The sequence below is a fragment of the Myodes glareolus genome, chromosome 6, assembly GCF_982192425.1.
Source record: "Myodes glareolus chromosome 6, mMyoGla1.1, whole genome shotgun sequence".
Taxonomy (NCBI): Eukaryota; Metazoa; Chordata; class Mammalia; order Rodentia; family Cricetidae; genus Myodes; species Myodes glareolus.
Window position 1 is genome coordinate 16,883,239 of NC_142031.1, and position 27,722 is coordinate 16,910,960.

General features: G+C 41.8%; 1 protein-coding gene across 6 annotated transcripts in view; it reads right to left on the reverse strand.

The window, feature by feature from the left end:
* Positions 1–27,722, reverse strand: part of Eif4g3 (eukaryotic translation initiation factor 4 gamma 3) — a 230,731-nt gene that overhangs the window by 108,551 nt on the left and 94,458 nt on the right. For 3 of the 6 annotated variants that reach the window (XM_087906995.1, XM_087906996.1, XM_048443329.3), the window contains exons 1-2: positions 14,741–14,868; positions 5,180–5,302 (exon numbers count right to left, since the gene is read on the reverse strand). In XM_087906995.1, the coding sequence (XP_087763121.1) occupies positions 5,180–5,302; positions 14,741–14,833 (216 nt within the window). In that variant the 5' untranslated portion in view covers positions 14,834–14,868. Of the gene's footprint in view, positions 1–5,179; positions 5,303–7,360; positions 7,459–14,740; positions 14,869–15,202; positions 15,403–16,209; positions 16,231–25,108; positions 25,142–27,722 lie in introns of those variants that run through there. The other 3 variants (XM_087906999.1, XM_087906997.1, XM_087906998.1) reach the window with 2 other exon arrangements.

Below are 27,722 nucleotides of genomic sequence, written 5' to 3' on the forward strand. Positions count from 1 at the left end.
GTTCACTACCTGACATTTTTAAAGCAGGCAGATGAAGACAGAATACACATGCCACCACTGCAGACCTGCTTTTTACAGCTACAATTCCACAGTCCAGAGGGCACATAAGGTGAAGCCTCACATTCTAAAAACAAAGGCTAACTCAGAATTTGATGAACTATAGTTTACGTAAGTAGGAAAACAGAATCTAACGAGACGAACAGTTTATGTAACCAGCCAAAAGCATGCTTCCTCATAGCAATAAGGAACTGCAGAAGTGGCCTCAAGTCAGTGGAATTTCCTGATTGCTTTAAAAACAAAACAAAACAAAAAACATAGGAAAATCTAAGTTGTATTTTTAAAATTAGATATTTTACCAAAAACAGACCAAGTGAAAGTCATTTCTTGGGTACACTTTACTCTAAACAACAGGACAGTTTAACAAGCAACAGGCCCTGTTGACCATAACATCATTTAAACACAAAAAATGCATGCCAGCTTAGTCCCCAAGGTTTGCCAAGTTATCGAACAGTACCGTACTTAACTCAAGGGCTGACAATAATACTCCTATATTAAAGGGAAGAACATGTGGTTCAACTTCATAGCTGCTATTTTACTGCAGCCACTGTTAAAAACCATGACAATATGATTCCCAGAAGAGAGTGGCCAATTTACTGTGCCAAAGACATGGATGGCACAACTTTAAAAGTTAAGACAAGCCGGGTGGTGGTTGCACACATTTTTAATCCCAGCACATGGAAGTCAGAGGCAGGCAGATCTCCGAGAGTTCAAAACCAGCCTGGTCTACAATAAGACAGGCTCCAAAGTTACAGAGAAATCCTACCTCAAAAAAGCTAAAACAAGACTTTTTAAATTGTTCTGCCTCCAAGCTGTATGTGTGGGAACTAACTCTCTGTAGTTCATACAAACATCAACAGCAATGACCTAAGCCCCAACCCAACGAGAGCAAACAATTGACTGTTAAAGCATAAAATAACTTAGCAATAAATGGTCACAGATTTCCATTTCCCAGAGGCCTGCAGAGTAGTTCTGTAAGGGACAACTAGTCTGCTGGCTTTGGCAATTTTTCAAAATACAGAAGAGGATTTCCCCTTTAAGCAATCAAGTTTCCAACCTTTTCCTGACCATGTTCTTTGGTATAAAACCCTTTCCCAAGTTTTAGCTTTGCTTTATTCTAAGGATGATCCTAAAAGGGATGAGAAGAGGGGAAGGAGGGGTGGAGGGTGAGAGGGAATAAGATGAAGAGCATTTTAAAAAAATGTATTTTGGGGCTGGAGAATTGGTTTAGCACTTAAGAGCATGTGTTGCTATATTATAGAGAACCCAGGTTCAATTCCTAGCACACGCATGGCTTTGCAATGACAGCACAGGAACTGTGTCCTGAGAGGTGATGAGAGGCCATCTGCCATGGTGCACTGGCCAGACACAAAGCAGGATTAAAGTACTGTTACGGTTTCTTGCAGATAAGTATACACGTCTGCCATGCTGTGCTCAGGGGCCTGGGCAGAAGACTGCTATCGGTCCGAGGCCAGTAAGGGCTACGAAACAAAACCTTACTTAAGAAGAGATCAAAAAACCAAGTTACAGTCACTCTTGGTAGTAAGAGCTGTAAGTTGGTTCTGGGAGCATTTCTTTTAAGTCCCCTCCTGGTAAACAGGCGGAGAAGCTGAGGGTGGGACAAGGAGACTCCCTGTGTAGAAGTTGTGAACACTCCTGTGCTAGCCTGGCTACTTTGACCTAAAGGGCTGTCAGTTCAGCAGCTGGGCAGACAAGCCTTATGTTAGTAGTGATCATTTGGAACACTCCATGGATTCCTTAAAAAAAATAAAAAATTACAGTTACAGATGCTTGCCCCAGCTTCTGAAAACATAGCCAACCAGGTCTGCTGCAGCTGTCAGTTTGTGTTAGCACAGTCCTTGATGGATTCCAGATGACCCTGGAGCCATTTCCATCTGGGACACAAGGGGAGCACTTCACTTGCTGGCCTAGCAGAAAGGCTGTTGTAACTGATATTAAGGAGGCAAGGCTGTGATTGGAATAGACATAAACCTTTGTTTGCATGTAAGGTGAGTTGTGATCGACTCAAAACACCTCTCCGATGGCTTCACAAGAAGGCTGTTCAGGCCCAAGTAGTGAGTCTGGTGATGTGACGAAGTCCAATAAAAGGCTTTAGAAGTTGCACTTTGCCTACTTTGGGCTGTATGGGATGAACTTACAAGGAGAAAAAGAAAGAGCAAGGTGACTTCCATGGCAGAGAATGTCAGCAGGAATATCACTGAGAGATGGACAGGTGGCAGGTTATACAGCAGAAGAGGTAAGGAAGTTGTGGCTGCTTGGCAGACAAAGAAAAGGCAGTTGAATGGTTCAAGAATACAAAGTACAAAAGAAGGTGAAAGGAAGATGGCAAGGGAAGGCAGAACGAGACTGAAGGGTAAAGACTGCTGAGGGACCGCAGGGATACAAACTGTGGAGCCTGGGCACTGGAACGCTCTTGTACCTAAGAACTGCAACACTGCTGGTAAACGCTACGGGATCCTGACTGACCAGACTTAACACAAGAGCCACAGCGCTGGCTGCATCATGGACACAGCAATCCTATCTTCTTAGACCTACATAAAGACTGCTAACACTAGAGTTGCTACCTGCTCTTACACACCCAGAACCAGCTCACCTACCAACAATTTCACCGGAACAGAGCAAAAGGACCCTAACCAGAAACAAAAGAGGGTATATTGTGAAACCAAAAAAGACTCTTGGCACTGCGCCGTGACACAGAGGGCTGTCCCCACAACAGGTTTTAAACCAGAAAGTCATTCAAGATGGAGCTGAAGGCTGGGTGTGGTGGGGCACGCTTTTAATCTCAAACCTCGGGATTTAAAAAAAGCAAGCAAAGGCAGGCAGCTCTTCTTGAGTTTAAGTTAGCCTGGTGTGCATAGTGAGTTTCAGGACTAGAGTTAAATATTGAAATAATATCTTAAAAAAAAAAAAAGAGGTAGGGAGAGAGGAGGGGAAAGAGAAAGAGGTGAATCTGGAATTGTGTCTGACTTGCAGATGTGTATTCTCTAGGCCCAAAGCTGAGGGCTTGCATTGGTCAGCACTGTTCTTACTGGTAAGAGAATTCAGTATTAACATCAGAACCTATAGCCTCAAGGAAAATAGCAGACCAGCTTCTGATAGTCAGTATTTCTTCTCATAATTAATACTTTTTGGCATGGTATAACAAGGTCAGCCCTGTTTATATGCACAACTTTCTACGACTTCCCAGAAATGAAGTCAAGAGCTGTTGATTTTCTTATGAAGAAAAATATACATATTCATTTTAAAAAAGTATGTATCCATCCCCAAAACTCCATGCATACACAAAGACAAGATTTAAACATATGCATTCAAATGTGTGTCACTTAACAATAGACACTCGAGCAACATAGAAGAGACAATACTCAAAAAGAAGCTCTTCTATTGTGATCAATGACTGTATGTCTCTATCTGCTACAAATGTACTCAATGGGTTCAGGAGTTCAGGATACACTGACACCAATACTTATGTTCATGTCCATGATCTCAGGAAAAGAGGGAAGGACTGAAGATGGGCTGGAAAAGCATAGGATTATACTTGCAAGATTAAAAGACAGGAACATGTTGAATAGAAATGGACCAAAAGCACTCACTGTGCTTACAAAAGACCTGAGTTAGGTTCCGAACACCAACATCAGCATGTAACTCCAGCTCCACGAGATACTACCTTCTGGTCCCTAAGGGCATCCATACATAAGTCAGACATTTACACAAACACACAAACACACACAAAATAAAAAATAAATCTTAAAAAAAAAACTAAACAAAAACCACCAGGCAGACCTTACCAAGGATTTAAATGTAGAAAGATATAGAATTTAAAGACAATCAACAGATGTTATCAACTACACTCTATTTTAACTGATGTTTGAAAACACACTCAAATGTCAATGTCCTGATCAATCAATTGTAAACTTTCCTATAGTGTTAGACACGGCTGTCCATGTAGGTCATTTCAATTTAGAAACTCTCCCTATTTCAAGTTCAAATATAGAGAAGAAACCATATTCTTAATCACTCAGACGTTCAAGAAGGACAATTTTTAAAAAGTTCTTTAACAATCTTGACACTCTCTTATCTAGGGGGCCACATATTCTTCGCTTCTCTGTAATGGGGACTGAGACAAACCATTCATGGAGAATCATCATTTCGAGGTGAAATATATCATTACACAACAGAGCCATTCAAACTATCTCATGTCTGTGGGTTTATAAGGGTTCTAAATCAAACAAGCACTCAGTGTTCTCATTATTTAAGTGTACATCTTCCATGTACTTCTGTGACAATAATCAAGTCAATGGGTCGCTATCCTGATGTGTCTTCTGTATTACCTATTTGTATACTAGTTCTGAGGACTCGACTTCCAACCACAGAGAAAAGCAAACCATGCCCTTAACAGCTGCTTCTGTCTGTTGGACTCCAGGCGACTGAGAAAACTGGAAAGTCATCCAGCAACTAAATAAAGTTTCAAATTTAGGAAACCAATTTTATTTTTAATTACAAGTTACAATTAGCTAAAAAACTAGCTCCTGCTGAGATGCTAGGATTCCTTCCAAGACCATAGACACATTCTTTACCAGTACCAACAAAATGTATATACAGTTCCTGGAAATAAGCAGAGGTGATACACTCCACACAAGAAGCTCATCTGTATAGTCTTCAACAATACGAAACGCCTGTCATCGATCCATCCAAACTTGCTCTAACAGGGGCAGTCATCTGAAGCATCGCAGTCGGCTAAAATGCTTCAATTCTCAATGCCATCATGTCATTCCACAGCATTTCCTAAGGCTCTAGACTGAACTCACAAAATGATCATCCAATAAGGTGTTTTCCACACAAACACAGCTTCTTTGGATATCACGCAATAGGTCCCTAGGAATAGCAGCAGCAACTGTGCTCTGAATGTGAAGTCAATACACAGAAACATCACCAATAATGTCTTAAAGCAACTTGGAAAGAGAAACATGTCTGTCTTAGCAATATTCAAGCTATGAGACAACCAACGAAAGTGGGAAGTACAGAAAGTGACCACCAGAAAAGACAGCCAGTAGAGGTTAGTGAACTGGTGCCCAGCACCCACCACCATGCTCACTCTACTTACCTGAGGAGGAGTGGGTGTGGATGTGGGTCTTCCTATAGGTGGAGTGGGATTTCTGCTGCCACCTCCAGACATAATTTCCTCTGTTATGTCTTTACCTCCCTGATTTGGATCTCGAATTCTTATCTACAAAATTAAATAAAATGTTAAGTATAAACCTAGGTGTCTATGTACGACATTTATATGATGAATCAAAGGTACACATGGAGAAAACTATTAAATTTGTCAATCTCCACCTCAATCACAAAACCATATAGGGTCATCTCAACACAAATGTAGTAACAAGCTGCAACACGAACTAAATATAAAAAGAACTAAAAGCAAGGTAAGTAGGACTGAGCCGACTGAATTTCTAGGTCGAAAAAGTAAAATACGCTTGTAAAAGACTGCCAAATACATTGATTCTACTTATAGTTCTTAATATCAAGGAGAGCCAGAGATAGTTTAAGAATAACAAAGTGCCTGAATAGGTTTTAAATGTTCTAAATAGTCCTCTGAAGCTCACTAACAAAATACATACATTTGCTAAGATTTAGGAGTAGGATTTCACCTGCCCAGAACTTTGTATACTTTTATAAGGGCGCTGGCCACAGTGTGCTCTGTACACAATGTGCACTCCTGTAAGGATGCTGGCTGCAGCGTTCATGTACACTAGTGCACTCCTGTAAGGATGCTGACTGCAGCGTGCATGCAGACTCTGTGCACTCCTGTAAGGATGCTGGCTGCGGCGTGCATGCAGACTCTGTGCACTCCTGTAAGGACGCTGGCTGTACTGTTGCTTTTTCCAAGTAAATGCCCAGACACATCATTCAAGCCAATAGGGAACAGAACAGATCAATATTATCCTAAATTTATACAGTTAAATTATCAAAGTAGCACTAGGAAGGATGAGGCAGATCTAAATGTACTGACAGAGGATCTCTAAGCTGGAGTGGAACACAACACAGTAGCATGAGCTTCCTGTGAACTTTCAATGACTCTCCATGCTTACGGATGTCAAAGAGGATGGTGCTCTAATGAGAGTGGAGTACCTGGGTCCAGGACATCGGAGCTGGGACAGTGGGGTAGAAAGTAAGATCCCTTCTGAAGTGTATTACCTGCACGACTTAGTAAGGTAACTAATTGCTTGAAACCTTCATAGAATTCACTATCAAAAAACTTTAGAATATCTGGAAGGCTACAGGGACATAGGTGTCATTATCAGCCCTTTTGTTTGTTTTTCAAACTGTCTTTCTATGTAGCCCAGGCTGCTCTAGAACTTGATCAATCCTCCTGCTTCAGCCTCCCCTTCAGATAACAAGTGTATGCCACCACATCCAGCTTCCTCTTTTCTTATTAACGATCTCCATCATCACTACCTTTTACTTCCGTTAGCACCATTTCTCTCAGCATTGCGGACTGCCATTCAGTCAACTTTACTATACTGACTTAACACTTTAAAGTCTCATTTCTTGCCTGCAGTGTCATGCTAAATTGGATTGTTCTGTTTACGGTGATATGTTCATAAGTCATTTATTTCTAGCCAAAGCACCAAATTTGAATCCTTTACTTGTTTTAAATAAGAGCACTTCGGGAGTGCTGGACAGCTCCACTCCCTCCTGGGGCACCTGTGGAGATGTGGGCACTACTGACTGACAGTCAGCATCATTTATTGTGTATGTTCTGCTGGGCAAAAGGCTGGAGGGCAGTCTTCTACAAAACATCCTGCAATCCCAGTTGTATGTATGTAGTCCTGGGCTCTTGGGTGTGTCTTACTAGACAGAGGCAACACCTTTATAATAATGTAGTGTAAATAAGATATATTTACTAAATTCTGCTTGCTGTTTCTGTCTTCCAAAGTTTCCTCCCCCTCCTTGTGACTCTTTGGATTTTGGCTCTTTCACTTTGGTGCTACCGTTTTCTTCTGGCAGTTCAAACTTGCTGCTCAGCACTGCAGTAAAGGAGAGTCAGGATCCACTCAAGCATGCAGTGCACCTAGCTGGGAAAAGGTGACACTAGGGGAATAGGTATGCAGTTTCTAGCTAAGTGCCCAGAAACAATCTAGGCTGGGGGAGGTGGCGACACAAGGGAGAGGAAGAAATGGCACAGTCACTTCCATACACTAAGGTTGGTAATGATCAGATATGCTTGGTTGAGAAATGATTATATGCCCCAATTTATGACAAATCAATGAAGATCTCTTACAGTTTTTTTCTCTCTCTTGGCTGGAGGGGGCTGCTGCTGCGTAGGCACTATGATAGATGCTGACTGATACACTGGCTGACTTGGGTAAAAAGGCGTTCCTAAGGAATTAGAACAAAATAAGAAGCATTCAGTTATTTTGTCAAATACTACAGGCCTGCAATGGTGTGGTGCCCTGAACAAGCTCTTGGGAAAATTAAAACAAACTACCAAGGACTCTTCTTCGCTTCATATAGGGTTTTGACTCAGTGGCCCACACTGATCTGCAAGTCGGATCCCCCTGCCTCTGGTTCCCTGGGATGTAGGCCGGAGCCACTACAAACCTGGATAGCATTCCCAACCTCTCTCCTCCAGCTACTATGGTAGTCAAGAAATTACCCCTAAAATATGTAATATCTCTAAACACCAAAAGAATCTAAATAAAACAGTTCAGTGCCAAATTCCTACAGAGCTACGCCAGGATTATCTGGTGTATCCTGGTTACAGCATCGCTTTCAGAAAGAATCTTGTCCTGAGGCCCACAGTTCTGACTCTCTAAGTGACTGTCTTCTGGGACTTTTGTTTGGGGTAGAGATGATGCAAATTCTTCAGTATGAAGAGCCAGAGCCGCGGCGGGTCGCTGGTTAGGTGAAGAGGCATAGCTACGAGGGCCCGTGGTGATGCTCCCTACAAGTCCTTGAACAGAAGATAGCAGGAAAGACAACGTCCCAAGAAGAACCAACCTCCGAGCTGAGTTCCACTTTCTGCACCCTCTTCCTACCCCCCTTCTATTTGCACCCTCTTCCTACCCCCATCCCTCAAACACGCTGACAACAATCACAGTCAAGTTAAAAGACAGACTTTATTCATGCTGACTCTACTGTCCAACGGTCAAAGCTATCTTCTCCCCAGACAGACCTAGACACACAAAGGTTTTTTTTTTGTTTTTTAAATATCCAAAATGTAGACTACTGTTCTAATTACTATCAAGTCGTGGTACACAGAATAAGGGGAAAGGAGAGATGGTGCGGAAATAGAAAGTCAATCTTCAATATCTGTTGACTGGATAATGGTATGGAAGAAAACATATTTAGAAAAGAAAAATTGTTGAAGATTTCTTTTTTAAAAAAAAAATTTTTGTTTTGCCTGAGAGAAAGAACAGAGTGAACTACTCAGGGAAACATGGAACATGAAAGAAATAGCCAGAAACAAAAGGATTTCAATTCTGGAGCTGTTGGAGAAGATTACTAGTCACAAAACAGGCATGAACTAGGTACCCATGTATGTCTGCTTACTTTCATCCAGGGCATTAAACAACAAAGGCTGACACAGAGCTGCCTAGGTAGTCGAGATAGACCCAAACTTCCAATTCTCCTGACTTTACATTCCCAGTGCTAGAATCAGAAGGCTGTATCATGATACAGGTTTATGGGGTGTCCACGATGGAACACAGAGCTCTCTGCAGATTAAGTAGACACTCTACCAACTGAGCAACATCTTCAGCCTCTAAAGTTATTAATTTTGTAATCAATAAAGGCTTTTCTGGTTTCTTTATTTTTCTGGAGAAAGGTTTTTCTGTATAGCCCTGGTTGTCCTGAAACTCTCTCTGTAGACCAGGCTGGCCTCAAACTCAAGAGATCCAGCTGCCTCTGCCTCTGCCTCCTGAGTGCTGGATTAAAGGAGTAACCAACCAAACTAGCAAAGGTTTTTGTAATAAGCAACACCAAAACCATGGGATTACATAAACCAGAAAATGAGAGCAGATAAAGAAGCCCAAGAAGCCATCTTTGTCAGAGGCCACAGAAGAAAAACCAGCAGGGAGGTAAACAAAGGCAGCAGCTGCAGCTATTTGGGAAGGAGGCAGGCATGGGGGAGTCGTGGGGCACGCAACCATCCCAGCACTGAGCTGAGGCTGCAAGATCCTGAGTTCAAATCCAGCATGGGCTACAGAGTAAAACTTTGTCTCAAAAATAACAAACAGGAGAGTGCATAGGTCAGTTCTGAGATTAGGGACAGAAAGTAACCACTCAGTTTGGCAGAGGGGGGAGGGGAGGGAACCAGCAGTCTTTGGTCTCCAGATGAGCCCCCTTTGTCAATCTGAGGCTGGGCTAAACTCTGTCAAAGCAGAAAGCATGCTTATAAAAGCTGCTGGGTGAAAGCTCAACAGAGAGTAGGAAGAAAGACAATAAAGATTGTGAAGATAGATAACTCTTTCATCTCCTTAAAAAGTTTGCTATGTCAGGAGTGGTGGTGTACGCATTTAATGCCAGCACTTGAGAGGCATAGGCAGGCAGATCTCTGAGCTCAAAGCCAGCTTGGTCTACAGAGAATTCCAGGCCAAACAGGGCTGTACAGCAACACTGTCTTTGTTGCTGTTGTTTTTCAAGATAAGGTTTCTCTGTCCAGGAACTCCCTCTGTAGACCAGGCTGGCCTCGAACTCACAAAGATCTGTCTGCCTCCACCTCCTGTGTGCTGGGATTAAAGGCATGTGCCATCACCACCAGGATAAGATTCTGACTTTTAAATTTAATGTTTGCTTAAAGGAAAAACACAGAAACAAGGCTATAACTAAACAGGAGACTAGAAGTCCCTGCCCCATATTATTGTTGAGTACTGGGTTTGGGTACCCTCCCTGGTGACTCATCCCAAAGGGAAAGACTGAAAGTGACACTGCAGAAGAGAGGCAAGGGCTACAGCACTGTCCTTCGGTGGCGTGGTTAGGCTAGGGTCTGATGCACAGGAAGGAACACTCTAAGGTCACTGCACTGTAATATCTCCAAATGTAGCTTCCTCGGAGCTACACGAGGCAGTGTCAGACTCTTTGGGTATCTGTGGCATCTGGTGAAGTGGTTTGGACAAGATCTAGGCAGAGGGCCACACTACAGTTGCAGGAAGATCAAAGGGAATGAAGCCCTTCTGCTCCCCCGCCCCAATGCAGCAAGCATACTATTATGGCATCAAACACTGAGGCTGCTCATCTGGCCAGACTTCCCGGACTAAATGAAATAAGATACAAAAGGTGACACAAGAGAAGAGAACTGGTGAGAATGTTGTTTTGTCACATATCTGCAGATGGCTGATCAGTCAGCGAGGTACAGATTGCTGATCTCAGCATAAGCTAAGACAATCAATAAAACATGGAGCTTTCTCAGCTTTTCCAGCAGGGCAGGAAACTGACTGAACCAAACAGGAGTTTTCTTTTTATGAATGAACCCAAATTCTGAGACCACCAAGAACACTTAGGAACACATAGCTATAAAAATGAGAACATTTATCACTTAAGTTAGTTCATGTCTCTTGACCTCAAGGTTCTTGAGTGGGAAATGAGATTGGGTTGCTTAGAACAGGACTCAGTAAACAACGAGCAAAAGGCAAAAATCAACCATTTATTTTATAATTAGGTGTTATACTGAAGACACCCCCATTGAGCAGCATTACTATCTATCTGCAGTAGAGAAGGAAAGAGCAAAAGCAGGGATCACAACCTTCAAAGCCTGAGATGCCCACCTTCTCAGACAATCTCAGTGGATTCCCAACCTAGACCATATGAATAGCAGGAATGAGGTGAGTAAAACTCACACACTAAGAGCCTCAAAATTCACATACACATAAACAAATCTTTTATTTACTTTTCTGGGACTTCTGCCTGGAGTGCTGGGATTCCAGATATTTGCTATCATACCCAAACTTATATATTCTTAAAGATTTCTCAACGTGACATCTTTATAAATAACTGGTGCTATTTTACGTCTTGTTTCTTTTTGAAACATTCTTCCAATATAAAATAATACTGACAGCAAATAGTTTTTAAAGGTCTTACTGGCAAAATTAAAGATGTACTAATCCCGTATGGTTCAGTTTTTGATTATGTTAAATTTTAGCCATTTTACTTGCCTAGGATAGTGAAAAGATAAGGGAATTAGTGATGTACACATATTCAGTATTAAAGGCTTCATCTTATTGATACAATTCCAAGTATAACAATTAAACGTGTACTGTGAGATGTTAAAGACAGAATTATCTTGACATCTACATTGTATAAAATATTTAACACAATGTCTTGTACAACATAGTTCTGGAAAAAAAAACAAGAAAATTTGCACTGGCCTTAGAAATGAAGCTATGTAGTCATTAAGTGTACAGCAGGGACACCTCACGACACACTCACAACAGCAGTGTTGTCACTGTCCATCAACGTCACAACACACAGGGTTTCTTGCTGGAGAACAGAACAAATGCCTCTAGTTTTGTTTTATCATAATTCAATTTCCCACTCACCACACAGCTCAAATGTGCCTGAGGGCTCCTAGCAGCTCAAGGAGCCAGAGTCCCAGAGGCCCAGGAGAAAAAGGGAAAGGTGCAGGAGGGGTAGACTAGGTCAAAACAGTGTAGCAAGGCCTGTCATATGGCAAATTCTCTCTCCTTTTCTTTATCAATATTAACTGCTACCACTAACCATACCCTTAAAAATCTAAAAGTTCTGTCAACATGGGAGGCCAGTCTAAGTATTCGGCACTCTACTTTCCTCAAAATTGTCAAACACTTCAACAATTCTACCTTTCCAGACATGGAAGGAAAATCCTGAACCTGGAAACTAAGGGTGGGAATCTAACTCGATGGTAGGACATGTACCACGGTCTCCGTCTGGGAGACAAGGACTGAAGGAGTGGAACACAGAGCGAGGAACTGATCCCACACACACAAAGACAGGCGCAGGACTGGGAAGAGAAAAGTATCTGACAACAACACAGCTACACAAAGGGACTCCAAGAAGAAGGCGGAAGAATGCCACAGCACACCATAAAATGGTCAAGTGTCTGCAACTAATGGAGCTAATGTAGTAGGCCAGAATTCTGAATTGTGATAGAAGCACAGTAACTGGTAACACATTTTTACAGCTGAAAGTATCCATCCAAATGATGAAAGAATGTGAGTAGAAATTTGATTTATGATTCATTCTAAAAATAGATTAGACTATTTTTAAAAGAAACAAATGTGGGATTGTTTTAAAAAAAATTAAGGTGAAGGAGAGAGGGCAAGATAGCTGCACGAGGGTTCCTGCCAACATGCATGATGACCAGATCCCCAGAATATCCATTACATATATTCTGCATTGACCTGTGACCTCTACATGTACACACACACACACACACACAGAGGGAGGGGGGAGAATATCAAAATGGAAATGTGCCTGAGAACACACTGAAATAGGAAAAGGTGTGTGAGATTTCTAAATGTCCAGTACTTTCATAATACTGGAAACAGTTAAGTGCCCACTTGAAATAAGTAAAAAAGAAAATAACAACTGTTTGTGCTATTTCTGAGGGACAGCAGCTTTCAGCATTCTGCTCTTTGAATTCTCATCACTGTTTTGGTTATTGACATAGTGAAATGGAGATCATTTTTGAAACAGTGTAGTATAGATGATGTTCGGACTACATCATGGCTATAGGACATGCCTAATAATTTGTAGGAAAGGGCCTTGTCAAAAGAAACAGATGTCAATCACAGATGAGCTGAAACTGCACATCAACAGAGCTGCTTCAAAAAGATAAGTAAAGCAGAGTATTTGGAACAGGAAGAACAGTCAAATTTTTAAGGATTTATTTATTTATTATGTCTAATATGTTCTGTCTGCATATATGTATGCATGCCAGAAGAGAGAGCCAGATCTCAATATAGATGGTTTATGGGCCACCATGTGGTTGCTGGGGATGGAACTCAGGACCTCTGGAAGAACATCCAGTCTTTTTAAGCTCTGAGCCATCTCTCCAAAACGAAAAACTCAATTTTTTTTTTTTTAAAAGATGGTGTTTCTCTGTGTAGCCCTGGCCATTCTGGAACTCATAATGCAGACCAGGTTGGCCTTGAACTCAAGAGATCTCTGCTGCCTGAGTACTGGGATTAAAGGCGTGCACCACTGCCAGGATAGAAAAGCCAATGTTTAAAATGACAGATTGACAGCTACATATTACTTCTTTCCTAGTTCTCATATATGATACAAAAGTCATACTAAGAGCAACAGCAAGCGGAGACCTCAACATGGAGGAAGAATTTAGTATGCTATTTCAGAGTCAAAAGATCATTCTAGTAACCTGTAAGGAAGTTGCATATTGGAATTCAGGGAGGAACCACTGAAAACGGTTGTCTCAATCAGAACACAACCCTTAGCAACATGAAATTTAAGGGAATATTAATTTTAGCATGTTTACTCTGAAAATCTCAGCTTTTATAATTACAAAATTTTTGGATAATATTTATTGTGAGAGTACAAATTAACAGAGCTGACCTATATTTAAGAAAGCTGCTGAGGTTTTGAGATTTTATAGATTATATGATAAATCATTTTTAAACAGTGCCATGAGGCAGTACTGATCCATAAGATGGAAAGGTTTACACTCCAAGAACCTTACCACCAAAAAAAGACTGGTTACCCCAATACAAGTAACTGTAAAAACAACATGGTGCCACTATATCCAACAGAAGAAATTTAGTGAGTGGATTACTGTGTTAAGTTAGCTGAAGCCCCAATGCCTCTGCTTTGCTAGTACTATAAAAGACCACCGATGACTGAACCTTAAAGCTTCATTTCCTAATATCCTCTAATTTTCCTCCTTGCAGTTCAAATTCTGTGGCATGAAACAAGCACCATATATAGTAAGTGTGCTAGACAAGTACTCGGCATTACTTCCAAGTTCCCTGACAACCCACAGGCCAACTATTAGTTGGCATTTGCATCCATGCACTAAGAACACCTTTAAAGCTGAGGCAGGAGGATTCTGAGTTCAAGGACAGCCCAGGCTACCACTGAGAACCTGTCTCCCATCTCCTTCCCCCACAAAAAGCATTTTTACCTCAACCAATCCTCAGAACGTGCCCAGCACAATAGCTCTGCCTGAATATCTACAGGTAAGGAACACATCGCTCACTGCCAAACTCCCCAGAGTAGCCAGCCACTCATTGTTCCAGGGGTTTAGTCTATAGCAGAGAACAGAACAAACTGAAATATCTGCTTCATGGATATTACATGAAATGGGAGATAGAGTGGGTTGAGGATGAAAGTTCGGGGTGGGGGGGGTAGAACTCAAGGATAGGAGGCAATTTTATATTACACTATTAACCAAACACAATAAAAATGTGTATGACAGTTGTTTGGTGGGAGAAACCAGAAACCTACCACATGATTCAACAGGATAACCAGTCCCTTCCGGTGCTACTGACTACACATATTTCTATAATCATTTCCCTTGTAAGCCACTCCCTAAAGAAGCACTCAAGAAAAAAAAGTTGGTAAGATTTTATTTAAAAATCCTTAAAACCTCTAATTGGCAATAGCTAATGTGATCCAGCAAAGAGTAAGAGGAACATGACAAGTGAACAGAATGGCTGGGCTTTTTACTCACCGTAAGCATTAGCAAAGTCCCCAGGTCCTGGTCCAGGATAAAAAGGTCCCGGCCCCGGTGGCTGAACTGGATACTGCTGTGGGGGCCCCACATATGGAGGGCCACCGTGGCGGGTACTAGAAGAAAACACACATTTGCGCTTGACACAGAGGGGAGTTTTAGAAAACAGCACTGTGTAGAGAGACTGTTGAGAAGACCTGAAGGTGTGGCTGTAAATGTTTGTCCAGGAGAGACAGCGAGAGTGAAGAGGGCTCTTCCCTGGCTGCGAAGTGATGACAGGAAACACCATCATGGGAAGGATGATACTGGGAAATAATGTCACTACCAATTTGTAAATTTGTGTAAGAATCTTTGTACAGTTTTAAGAAAATTGGCAAAAATGGCTAGACGTGCAATCAATTAAAAAGCTCCCAAAGCCACTAAAATCCAGTCTATCGATCATAGACACCACCCCATCCCCATTAGAAGCCAGGCTCCCTTACCTGTGGTATACAGTACTGAGGACCCTGGGGAACAGGGTATGGCATAGGCAGATGGTTAACCATCATGATGTGCTGGTTGGCCTGGTACACGGCAGTGGGAGTCTGTGCACCAGGACGAATGGAAGGACTGCTGTTTGGGATGGTCGCTCTAGGAGGCTGGATCTGAGGCCTCTGGAAAAACTGGGAGAGGAAGAAAGAATTTTTGGCTTTTCACAAAGGGTAATATATAGATCTAATATCTTGAGTTTTCTCTCCCCGCCCACTACTAAACTGATCGACTTAAGAGTTATAATATGCAGAAGACAATAGGTTGTCTAATAACTAAATTCATAAAATATCCTCCACATGGAATCAGATTCTGATCCATGTCTCCAGGCAACAGTGAAGTCTCAATGCTTTAGCATCATCTATTTAAAAGTAAAAGACATGCACTGTAACTATTATTTTTAACATCAGCAATAAAAACAACAAAAGAAGTAACTGGTATTTCTCTACATGTTCTGTTTTATAAAAACCATTGGCTTCTGAATAAAGAGAGAGTTGCTCAAAATCAAATCATTAAAAATTAAAAGTGGTCAACCTAACACAATACAATACTGCCAGCCATTTGTAGAGTACTTAGGAGGACAAGAATCTCCACGGACACAAGCACTTTCGTCCAAGCCCATCAAACCAAATTAAAACCAGCTGCAAGGCTGTCACATACAGAATGAAGCCTGTCAAAATGGTGATACAACCTCACTCTAAACTGAACCCAATTTTGCCTTCTCAAACATTTTGCAATAAAAGTGGAGAATCTAGACAAGCTTCAGAATGGCCTGAAATGAATGAGCAGAGCTCAGCCCCCTCCCAGATATGCACAGTTCTTGCTGCTTAAACCTACACCCTATAGTGCATTTCAAGTAGGACTATCCATTAGCAACTGCACTGTAAACAAACAAGACGACAGAGTAATAAAGAGGCCATGCAGAACCAGTAGCTTGTTACCTGGATGGGTCTGAATCCTCCCTTCAATTATGAAGCAAGCAGCAGCAGGAAACAGAAAGAAAGCCAAGGGAAAAGCTTACAGATCAGTAGGAAGGGCAGGCTATAGCATGCAGCTCAACAAAAACAGCTCTCTGTTCAGTAACTCAGGAGAAGAACGAAGACTAGAAAATTAGAATGACAAGTCTTCACTTGAGGACTCTAGGACACATGGAACCAAAGTTCTAATATTTAGTTGAAAAATTGAGAAAAAGAAGGAATACATCATCCACTGATAAACCCTTCTAGCAGCTTCTGGTTATCACACCCTAAAAGAAGTACGTGGTAGCTGAAGTACAGCTGGGACTAGTGACTCTTATTTGGCTCTTAAACTGCATGACTTTGGAATATTTTTCAACAATCTAATTCCTATCTTAAACAGGGCATTTAAAAAAAAAAACACAGAAACCTCTAAATCAGAGAGCTCTAATACCAAGCTGAAAAAATTGGCCAAACTCTGAAAGTCCCTGAATTGCCTCCTGACCTCTGGCTCTCTCAGGTCTTTTCCCATCCTTTTGTTAATGAGCATTAAAATATTCCAGGTGTCAGAGTAAGTTCTCACTTTGTGCTAAAGTGGGAAAACTGTACATTTGGGCCCAACCCTCACACCCATTCAACCTTCCTACAAGGAAAGCCCTAAGGAGGTAATGCAGGTGATAGGAAGCTGTAGCAGGAGAATGGAGTGAGAGAGGAACCCACTGGGGGGAGCCAAAAAGGACTTGATGCAGATGAAAGGCACAAGAGGCAAAGTTGGTATCTTAGGAAGAGGGAGCTGGGGAATGACTGACAAAATGATAAAAGTCGCCTGGTTGTCTGTCTCCACCGACAGCACTTCTGTACCTGCAAACAAGAAGGTTGAAATGACGGTCCTCCCTTCCATGGCCAGCAGACACATTCGCACTTATATAAATCTGTGCTGTAAATACATTTTTTAGAATAAACTTCAGAATTTCTAATCCATTGTCAATGTACCAGGAGGCACGAAAGTATTGCTGGCTTTAAGGAGGGACAGTCATTCACCTGATCAACTACTGAACACTGCAGGATACAGGAAAGATGAAGAGATCCATGCTGTGAGATCCCTTTCCATCAACTCCAGAGGCAGTCAAGACAAGAAGAGCCACACACACAGAGGCACTATCTCTTTTGCCAGCTCATCAAATGACATTACACACTCACACCTCCCCTAAAGAGTCAGTCCTATTATGGATTGGCAAGAAGAGAAGACAAGAAAGTACTTGGCTCACACAAGTATGTGGAAGGTCGACAGGGCAAATTCTCCTACATCCTATGGATGAGTATTTCTCTCACCATTCTAATGGGATTTTTACCAGTTTATCTAAAAAAGTAACTGAGATTACCTTATCAACAGAGTTTCTGAACAGCACATTTTCTTCAGTCATGTTGAATCTGAATGTTTCTGACAAAACTGATGTAAACATAGCCAAGCCAACACAACACAAAATAAGACATTTTTATTATTTCAACTTTGAAATTGGGTAAAACCTATTAAGACAAACACATTAAGTGACAACAAATGAGCCCTCTCTAGCATTAAGGAGCTACTAAACTCAGCCCAAAGCTTTCATATAACACTAACTCACCCTTGTTGTTGTCTCTAAGGCATGTGTTACTGTGGACGCCACAGATGTAAACAGAGAAGCAGAGTTTCACTAGGGGGCTGAGCATCCTCACCTGCAGTTTAAACACGTGGGGTCTGGACTGGTGGCTATCCAGTACTTCTCATGAGATAGAAAGTGACCAACAGCAAGAAATGTATTCATTTCAAAGTCAAAGGGGACTTGATGGGACCTTGATCCAGTACACTAAAGTACAACACATCCCTAATCATAACTAGTCAACAAGAAAAAAAAAATGCATCGATTACTTTACGAAATTACTCTCTCCTATTCAAGGCAATACCTTTCTCCTATCCTCAAGACTTATTATGTCCTTTAAAGAAACAGGCACTTGTTTATGTCCATGTGCCTGCTTCCCACATCATCTGAAAGACCTATTCAAACTTCACTGCATAACACTTGAGAAAAACAAGCTACCTAGAGTTGATCTATTCCTCTTACACACACACACACACACACGACTGCAAAAGTCATGATGCCTGGAAACACAAAGTAGGGGCTGAGTTTCTTTTCTACACCCCTTCCTAACCATTCACTGGTATATGAAGTCTATTCAATAGTGGAGCAAGAAATGTAGGTTATTTTTCAGGTGGGTGTGCATGGCAGTAAACTGCCAGTTACTAAAAGAAATATTAGAAACTTGGGCAATGAAATACAAAACTGTTTTATACCAAAATGAGTGTCAGACACTGTATGTCTTTCTTTTTACTGGCTCCAAAATATTCAATCTACATCACCTATCCACTCATTCACTGTCTCTGAAAACTACAATTACGCCTAACCCTTCTGTAGAAGTATCTGAAAACCACCATCACATTTCAAGTGATTGGTGCCATACACAGCCAGTGCTACAGTAGCGAGGGGAGTGCAGAGCTAAATGCCCACACAGAGTCCTATCTGTGCTGCCATAGACGGCTACATCAGGTAGAAGAGAATGGGCCCCAAGGGTTCTGTCAAGATCTGCTCTGTCAAGTGGGGAGACTAGAAATGAACATCCTTTCACAACACTTCATTCCTAGTTGTAAAATAATTGGGACGGAACTGGAAAGGTTAATCAGTGGGTAAGAGCACTTGCTGCTCTTCCTGAGAATCCTAGCTCGATTCCCACCCATGTTAAGTGGCTCCCAGTTGCCTATAACTCCAGTTTCAGGAAGAATTCTGGCCCATGTGGCTTAAGCACATGAATATGCACACATGGGGGAAGGGGAGCTCCAGAGACCTTTTATTATATGCCAAATATTTTAACCCTTGAACGCCCACACAGCAAATCAAGGAAGATACTATCAAACCCATTTTGTAGATAAGAATGCTAAAGCCCAGGATACTCTGTGGTGAGGCTAATCAACGAAAGCCAGCTTTGCTAACGCCCACCAAGTACTTGTTTCTACAACATCCTACCACACTGTCACCAAGACACCAGATTAGAGTGCCCATCGTGGTCATTCTCCACACTCGGGACCACTGGTTAGCACAGCTCCCATGCCTGGTCTGGTGCCCTATTCACTTCTACCATATCCTGCTGTGCCCAGTGTGGCCGCAGAGGAAGACCTGAAGCCTTTACTTACTTTTCTTTCCACAAGTAAAAACTGTGTACAATAATACAGACCTATCTCAGCAGTGCACCTCTCTGTGAGAAACAAAGTCTGTGATGGGAAAAAATAAATAAATCACAAGCCAAACCGGCTTTAATGTTTTAGCAAAACAAAGCATGCTACAACAGGAATCCATGCATTTTGGTGTTCCTCCACAGTGCAGACTGTTCCACCACACTCGGCTCATCCCTGCTTATGCTAACAGCCAAGCACTGCGAACACGACATATTAGTCAGCATCTGTCAATCCACACAAACAAAGAGCACGGAACCAATTGCAAAAATTGACTTTGTGCTGGAAATACTTTAAGATACCAACTTCCTAGTTTTCTCTTAAAAGACAGATGGGCCGGGCATGACGGTGTATGCCTTTACTTCTAGTACTCAGAAGGCACAAATAGATGGATATTTGTGAACTTGAGGCCACCTTGAATACACAGTGGGTTGTGGACCAGAGAGGGCCATACAATGAGACCCAGTCTCTATAAAATAGGGGAAAATAATAATAATAATAATAATAATAATAATCCACAAACTACAAAAACCAAACACTCACTGTGAAAGCCAAAAGCAGGATGAGGGTAGGACTACAGGGAAGTCCAAACTACACAAAGTTCAATAATCAAATACATCAAACAACTACTACCAGGCCAATAGTTTAACTCACACCGAGTGGGTTGTGCACATCTGCTGTCTCAGGTTCTAATCAGGTTGAGATTTTCAAGCAAGAAGGAAAGTATGGCTAGCATCTTTCTAAAATGGCTCGGCAGACATCTGTCTCTTTCGAGGAAAGAAAGTATAATGCTAAAAGTTCTGCGGTCACAAAATGAAAGAATAGAAAAAACGCCAAAAGAAGCCCTGCCCACACCAAGATCCAACAGCATGGAACCTGGTTCAGACCTCATTGGAGCACGGTCCTCCTGACAGGGCTGCAAAGCTGACTCTAGCTTACCAAGTACAGTTAAGGACATTGTAAACAAAAGCAAATCCAAGAAGCAGATTCCACAGCAGTTTCTTGACTCTATTAAGAACAAACAAAATGTTCAATATTTTAAATCGTGGGATTTTCCGTAATTCACATAACCCCACATTTTACACAGGAGAAAAAAAGTGTAGTTTTTAACTACACGAGACAATGTTTTCTTTTCACAAGGACCTCTCCAAATAATCTTCAAATGCTAACTCCTGTCCATGCCAACTGAGACAGGTACCAATCCACAACAAGGCACACATTTGCTGTACAATAACAATCATCCATTAATGTGGGTTGCTTTACAAAACATGGAAGGATAGAGAAGACAAGGAAGTGACTGCTGATGAAAGACAGACAAATCTAACTGCCAGTCTCAAAATCCTGGGGTAGGCAACGTGAAGATTTTTGGGTTAAAAATCTCACTGAGTACTCAGGTTGGCTTACAAATTAGGGTGCACTTGCTTCAGGCTCCTAAGCAGTAGGACTACATATAACACCTGGCCAAATCCAAAGCTAATTCTTTATTGGGGGAGGAGGGTAGCACTGGTTGTAGCTAGCACATTGTAGCTCTGGCTATCCCAAAATATGTAGACAAGGTTGGCCTCAAACTCACAGAGATCTGCACCTGCCTCGCAAGCGTTGGATCACAGAAGAGTATTACTACGCTCAGTTCTGAAGCTAATTTTAATTCCTACTTCAATCATATCCAGACAAAACAAACGACCACAGGTAAAAAGTCATTTGTAGCTTGAACTTCTGCCTGGGTCACAACAAGCCTACTAGATCCTAGGACCAAGATGGACACACGCTTTTCTTTTAAATGTGTGTTTATGGACTTTGTCTATGAATAGCTTTCACTGTGCGGCTGTCTATGTTCTGTTTTGTGGAGCTCTGCAATACTATGCCCCTACCTTCCTCTCTCCATAAGGAGATGGCACATACAGATTCATCAAGCCCCAAAGGAATTGTGCCACCATCTCCATGGGAGTGGACGGAACAAGTAGGGCAGGATGTGTATTTTCTGTCGCTTTGAAACTGGTTGCAGTTGGGGGCCAAAGACTGTTAAACACTGCATATGAACACTGCAATCTACATGATGGTTGTCCGCAGATGCTCATGCCACACATATTCTCTACGGTAAACAGACTCTTTCCTGTGGAGGCAAGGGAGCACACTGTTCCTTTAAACTGACATACAGCATGCCAACACTGGGACAGACACCTCCTGCTGGGAAGTGCTGCTTCAGTCCCTCATCTCTCCACAGTGACAAGCACTGCGCTGGAGCCAGGTGGACTGTCCTACTTTCTGCTCACAGTCAAGGCAGGCCTCGACTCTATAATTCTGCCTCAGTCTCCACCACTATGCCCGGCTTAAAGTTCCTTATTCACTGAATTCTATGAGGTGCAATGAGGAGACTCTAAATGAGTTTGAGCTAGAAACAGAGGCAGCCTGAATTTTCTGTATTCAAAAGTAATGTTCTAGGTTTCTGCACTTCATCCCAGCAACTAGTCTCCAAAAATGAGCATGAGAAACTATTTCTTTGTAGCTAAAGATAATTTGGTTGGTACCATGCTTTCCTAGCATGAGTTCAAGCTCAAGCACCACCATACAGACCATGTGTGGGGCACCTGCTTACAATCCCAGCACTTGGAAGGTACAGGCAGGAGGATCCCAAGTTCAAACCTTGGGCTGTTAAGTTGGCGCAGCAGGTAAGGTGCTTGCAGTGAGTGTGAGCCTAGAAACATACACTGGAACCCTCTAACCATGTGGGATGGAATGAGAACACTGCCTAAGTGTCCTCTGGACTCAGACATGCACTACAGCACACATGACCACACGTACACAAACAATAGTAACTTAAATGACAAGCAAAAAAGGTCATCCTCAGTCACACAGAGGGCTCCATGCCAGTTTGCAGTCGCTACCTGATAGCCCGGCCTCACCAAAGCAAACAATGACCTTTCCTGCTAACGAATATAAAATACGTGTATACTTCTCTATTTAGCAGCAGAATGTTTTAATGGATTGTTTAGCTCGTAAATAGTTTTATTTATTCTTGAGAATTTGATCCTTTTTTTAAAAAAAGCAATCAAAAAGGCCTATTCTTGTTAAGTAAGCATTATACCAGGAAGCAAGGGCAAACACCAGTAACACTTCCCTAAGACGTGCTGCACAAGGGACATGGCTACTAAAGCCATCCTATCTCCTGAAAATCTCTGAAAGCCCATCACACACCTTATGAAAAGACATAGGAAATGAGTGCTCAGAGTCAGCTGCTGGTGAGTGTTTAATGCAGCACCTTCAGGGCCACTGCAGCCCATGCCTTTCTGCTTCTGCTTCACTCTTCAAGAACAGAAAGGGTTTCAGATTAACCATCTTGAGAGACTGTCACTCTAATAAGTGGGGCTGATACTAGTAACACTGCTTTGGTTTTCAGGATTACCCTCAAATCAGTAATCTGTACTTCGCACCACCTACCAAAAGAAGAGGAGAAGAGCGGCCAAAGGCAATCCTAATTACTGCTACTGGCGGTCTTCCCTGAGAAAAACCAATGTTTAAGAAACACAAATATGAGTGAAGAAACTCAACAGTGCCCCTTACACCAAGGAACTCAAAAGGCATTGTCCTTCTCTCTAGTGAACTCAAAACACCCCACTTCTTTTCCCTCTGCTTCATGGGTACAGATGTCCCATTATTCTCTTAGAAGCATTTGGTTTCATCCTGATTAAAATAAAGACTTTGTCTCTGCAGAACTGAATAATTTCTTAAAAATTATAGTAATCCTGGATCTTGGGGGATTGCTGTTCTTAGAGCACCGGCTGCTCTTGCAGAGGATTCAGATTCGATTCCCAACACCTACACGATGGCTCACAACCATCTCTAACTCCAGCTCACCTGGCCTCCAAGAGCAACAATACACACACGGTGCAGCCATATATGCAGGCAAAACACCCGTATATATTAAATAAAATAAATCTGCAGACAATTCTATCACATTAATGATATCAATGCTATGGGAACTCTTTCTAAGCAGGAGCAAGCGCACGTCCCACCGCATCCTGCTGGCCATCTGTATTATCTTACTGGTCCTCACATGCTTTCTTCTTTAGCATCATTCTCATCCTAGAGATGAGGAAACTGACGCTGAGGGCAGTGAGTAACTTATCCAGAACACTCAATTAATAAGGGGGATGAAACCTACATCTGTCTTAGTGCCAACGTTCCCAAGTCTCTGTAGTAGTGTATCTTCAAGGTGAAAAAATATCCAAGTTACATTTTTTCCCCAGAAAAATCAAAGAATAACCATCAATGCCATATCTATGCTTGGAAAACCTCAGTATCCAGTGGCCCTGTCTCCTCCAAATTGTTAAAACTACTTAAGAAATGGAGCTTTGTATTAAATCCCTCAATAGAAAGATTTGAAGTGAGGCAACACCTTTTAGTGAACAATAAGAATTCTGAATATAGGAATGAGTTAATATAGGAAGGGTCCACCTCATGTTTCTCAACAGAATATGTTGCTTAAAAACATTGTTAAAAGCAGCTGCCACTGACTGTGCAAGCTGTGTCACCTGCTGTCACATCCCCACACCTCCTGCGAAGGGTGCCGGTCCTGTTTCATCTGCTTCACACAGCAGGGGCCTGAGGCTTAGAAAAAGCCTTGCCTAGTATAGCTGGTCACTGGCAAATATGAACCCCAATATAAACTCTAACTTTGGTTCTTCCTACTTCACCAAAGAGAAAATGTCTCAGAACACTCCATGAAGTGTTGGTGTGGAAGCAAGGAGATAACTGGAGTCTGTATTTCTCGCATAAGGTCACCTTTACTACACACCTACGAAGTTAAATAGGAACGGCCCCTTTACTACACACCTACGAAGTTACATAGGACTGGTTTCTTATTTTTTTAAACTTTAATTCCTATTAAATTCTCATCTTTCAGAATTAAGTTTAAATCACTCATTCAGATTAAGTATGGGATAGGAAGAGTTCTGTGTTGTTACGTTAGTTTATTATGAGGTCTAAGTTAGTAATTCACGGTAGTTTTAGAGATCCTAATGCTGCTCTATACATCAGTACCAGTTATAGTAAAAGGTTAACAAAAACCCTTAGAATGGTGCCCGCTCCATTAGGTTAAATTTATTAGCAAGGCCTGTGAGGACTTAAATACCTAGTGTTCCACAGTCATCTGAATTCAAAGTAATCTTTTCAAAGAAAGAAAAGAAAGCTTTTAAAAAAAATATTTATTTATTTATTTATTTATTTATTTATTATGTACGCAACATTCTGCCTGTGTGTATGTCTGCAGCCCAGAAGAGGGCACCAGACCCCATTACAGATAGTTGTGAGCCACCATGTGGTTGCTGGGAACTGAACTCAGGACCTTTAGAAGAGCAGGCAATGCTCTTAACCACTGAGCCATCTCTCCAGCCCAAGAAAAGAAAGTTTTTAACCTTGCTATAAATATAGGCAAAGCGGTTTGTTAAAAACAAAATATGATGAAACTCATGAAAAACAAGGCCAACTGACTCTGATTGGACAGAGGCTGCTCTTGAGGAGTCATTAGGATAGCACATGGGGTGGCAGCATTCTAAGGGCCAGCAGCTACTAAGCCCCACATATTAGTCAGGGTAACCATGAGGGGCAAGGGTACAGTACCTGATGATGGGCAGGTCGAGGCCCCGCTGCAAACTGAGAGGAAAAGGGAGAACAGACACAAAGGGAAAGGCACAAAGAGTCAGAAACACAAAAGAAACCAAAGTTACACAATATACAGCAAAATAAAAGCTAACAACCCACAAGAGAAAAAAATAAAAACACAAAACATTAAAGGCTTTGCTGCAGGACAGTGACAGACAGGCACCAAGATCCAACAGGTCAACACCGCCACCCAGATCTCTTCTCATTCAGAAGCTGGGGAAAAAGTTATTAAGCTACTAGCACCTGGGCGCTCACTCATAGGACAGCATGAATAAATAACCCCCCAAACACAAAGGGAAGTGTGAAACACTAGATGGTTGTATTAAAACAAACATTGAAATCAAGTATGTGGCATGAAACTATACAGCTGGGACACCAGAAATGCTTCTAGATTGCAAAAGCACACTAAATGGATGTCAAAGATTAGATTAAAAATTTCTTTAAATGTAGTGGGTGTCTGATACACAGGCTTGACGTGTGTGTGTGCGCGCACACACGTGCTGAAATGCAATTAACTAGTAAAGCTAAATAGCCAGTAAAGCAAACAGCCAGTAAAGAACAACAGTCTCTAACATAATTAGTCAAAATTGCATTATCATAAGCAGGAGGAATATGGGCAAAAAGTACAAGATATTAACTCTATGTGCAAATACGGGAAGCCCCACTGTGGGGCCCGCTTGCCCAGATACTAGACACTGGCCATGAGAAGGGGAACTTAAGTCCTCTGGGATTTCCAGCAGTTGACATGCACTTCCATTTGGCCTCTCTCAGAACAATTTCCCAGTCATGATTTAAAGAAAAAAAAAAAAAAGAGTCAAACCTCTAGAACTGAACATTTTTTCAGAGCAAAATTTGGTTCCTAATAATAATTTTAACTACAAAGAACAAAGTGAATACATCATACAAAGCCACACCTAGATGCTCACACCTCCCCAGTTCTAATGCTGGCTACTTTATTCTTCAGTGAAGAGAAAACCACTACAAAAGCCAATCTGAATACAAACCGCACAGGCTTTTATTTACAATATGTATGGACCAACTATCTGCGTCTTCACAGCCCCGAGGAACCAGGCTGCAGACTGAGATCACTCTTCTCTGCTTAGCAGTTCATCTACAACAGGAACATGCCACTGTGTAACTCTCCCAACAGAGCTATCCTGTACTCAAAATGTCCGCAAGTGCCATGAACACACAACCTCTGAACACGTTTCTGCCTCTGAAGCTATAATGTCACCAAATGTTTAGAAAGTGACTTGATGGTCTGTGCTTGCTCAGGGTGTGAGAAAAGCTGCCAATTTTGGCATATCGTTTTTCCAGAATGATGAATGGTGGCAATTAAGAATCTTCTAGAAATTTCTCCTATCCAAATTGAGGTTTTGAATTTTAAGATTTTCATTTATGAGAACAGAATAGATCGTTTCTCCACTATGGTCATCAAGTTTTGAGATTAGGTAATACCATTCATAAGCTAAAAAGTAGAGGGGAGGAGAGATCTCTGCATGACACATTTGAAGAAAACAGGAGAGAGAGAAGAGCCACTTCAGACACCAAGCTGAGTGAGGGGCCATCTTCTCACTGTTCTGCAGAAAGGCCCAAATTCCAAGATTCTAATAAGAAAACCCAACTTTAGATAGGTGCAAAGTTCCATTCAAGAGAGAACAAAAGTGTGTGTGTGTGTGTGTGTGTGTGTGTGTGTGTGTGTGTGTGTGTAAGAAAACCCTAACTCAAGTCAGTCTGAAGTCCTGGCTATCCCCTGGACTACTTTGGCCTGGTCCCTGCTGGTGGAGGGGATCTCCCTGCAGAGTGCTACCAGTCTGATCCTATGGATGGCTGTAAGCAACAGAACAAACTGTAGTCGCTGCTGGCCCATATTAAAAATAGAAACTTTCCTCTTAAAAGGTAGAACTTTGAGATAGTGAGGATTATAGATATAAAAGAAAACAGCCTTATGTGAACTGAAATCCAGTACTAGTGCCACTTACCCATGCCCTCACCCTGCTGTGCACAGTTGGTAACTGAGTATGGCCAATGAACAAAAACAGATTACTACAAAAGCCAAATTGTCCCCACTCCAAATAGACTTCTAATAACTTCACTAATTTTTCTTAGACCATTTAAAAATAGACTGCAGTTTGAAGAGCTCCATCAAGAAAGTGGGGCAGACAGGCAACATTTTTAAATGTGGAACAAGATTCTCCATATTATGAACTTAACTAAGGAGACTATGTATCAACTAGAAATATAGACAGAAGAGATCCTGAGGGAGGGAGGGGGCATTTGGAGCCAGCAGGATTGAAAAAGCAGATGATCAGGGAAGAATGAAAAGGCTGACTATGCATTGCCAATGGCCTATTAAAGCAGAGATAGAATGAAAGACACTCTCATTGCTAAACAAGCTGCGGGTCCCCTACACACAGCCCCACGCCTCTCCTTTCCAGTCCAAGCAGCTGGAGAATGAGACTAGACCATGGCAACTTGGGATGAAAACAGAAAATACAATCCTGCCAAGTTTAACTGCAACTCTACCCTCCCAGCACGAAGACAAATGAAATAGAAAAGATATTAGACCCAA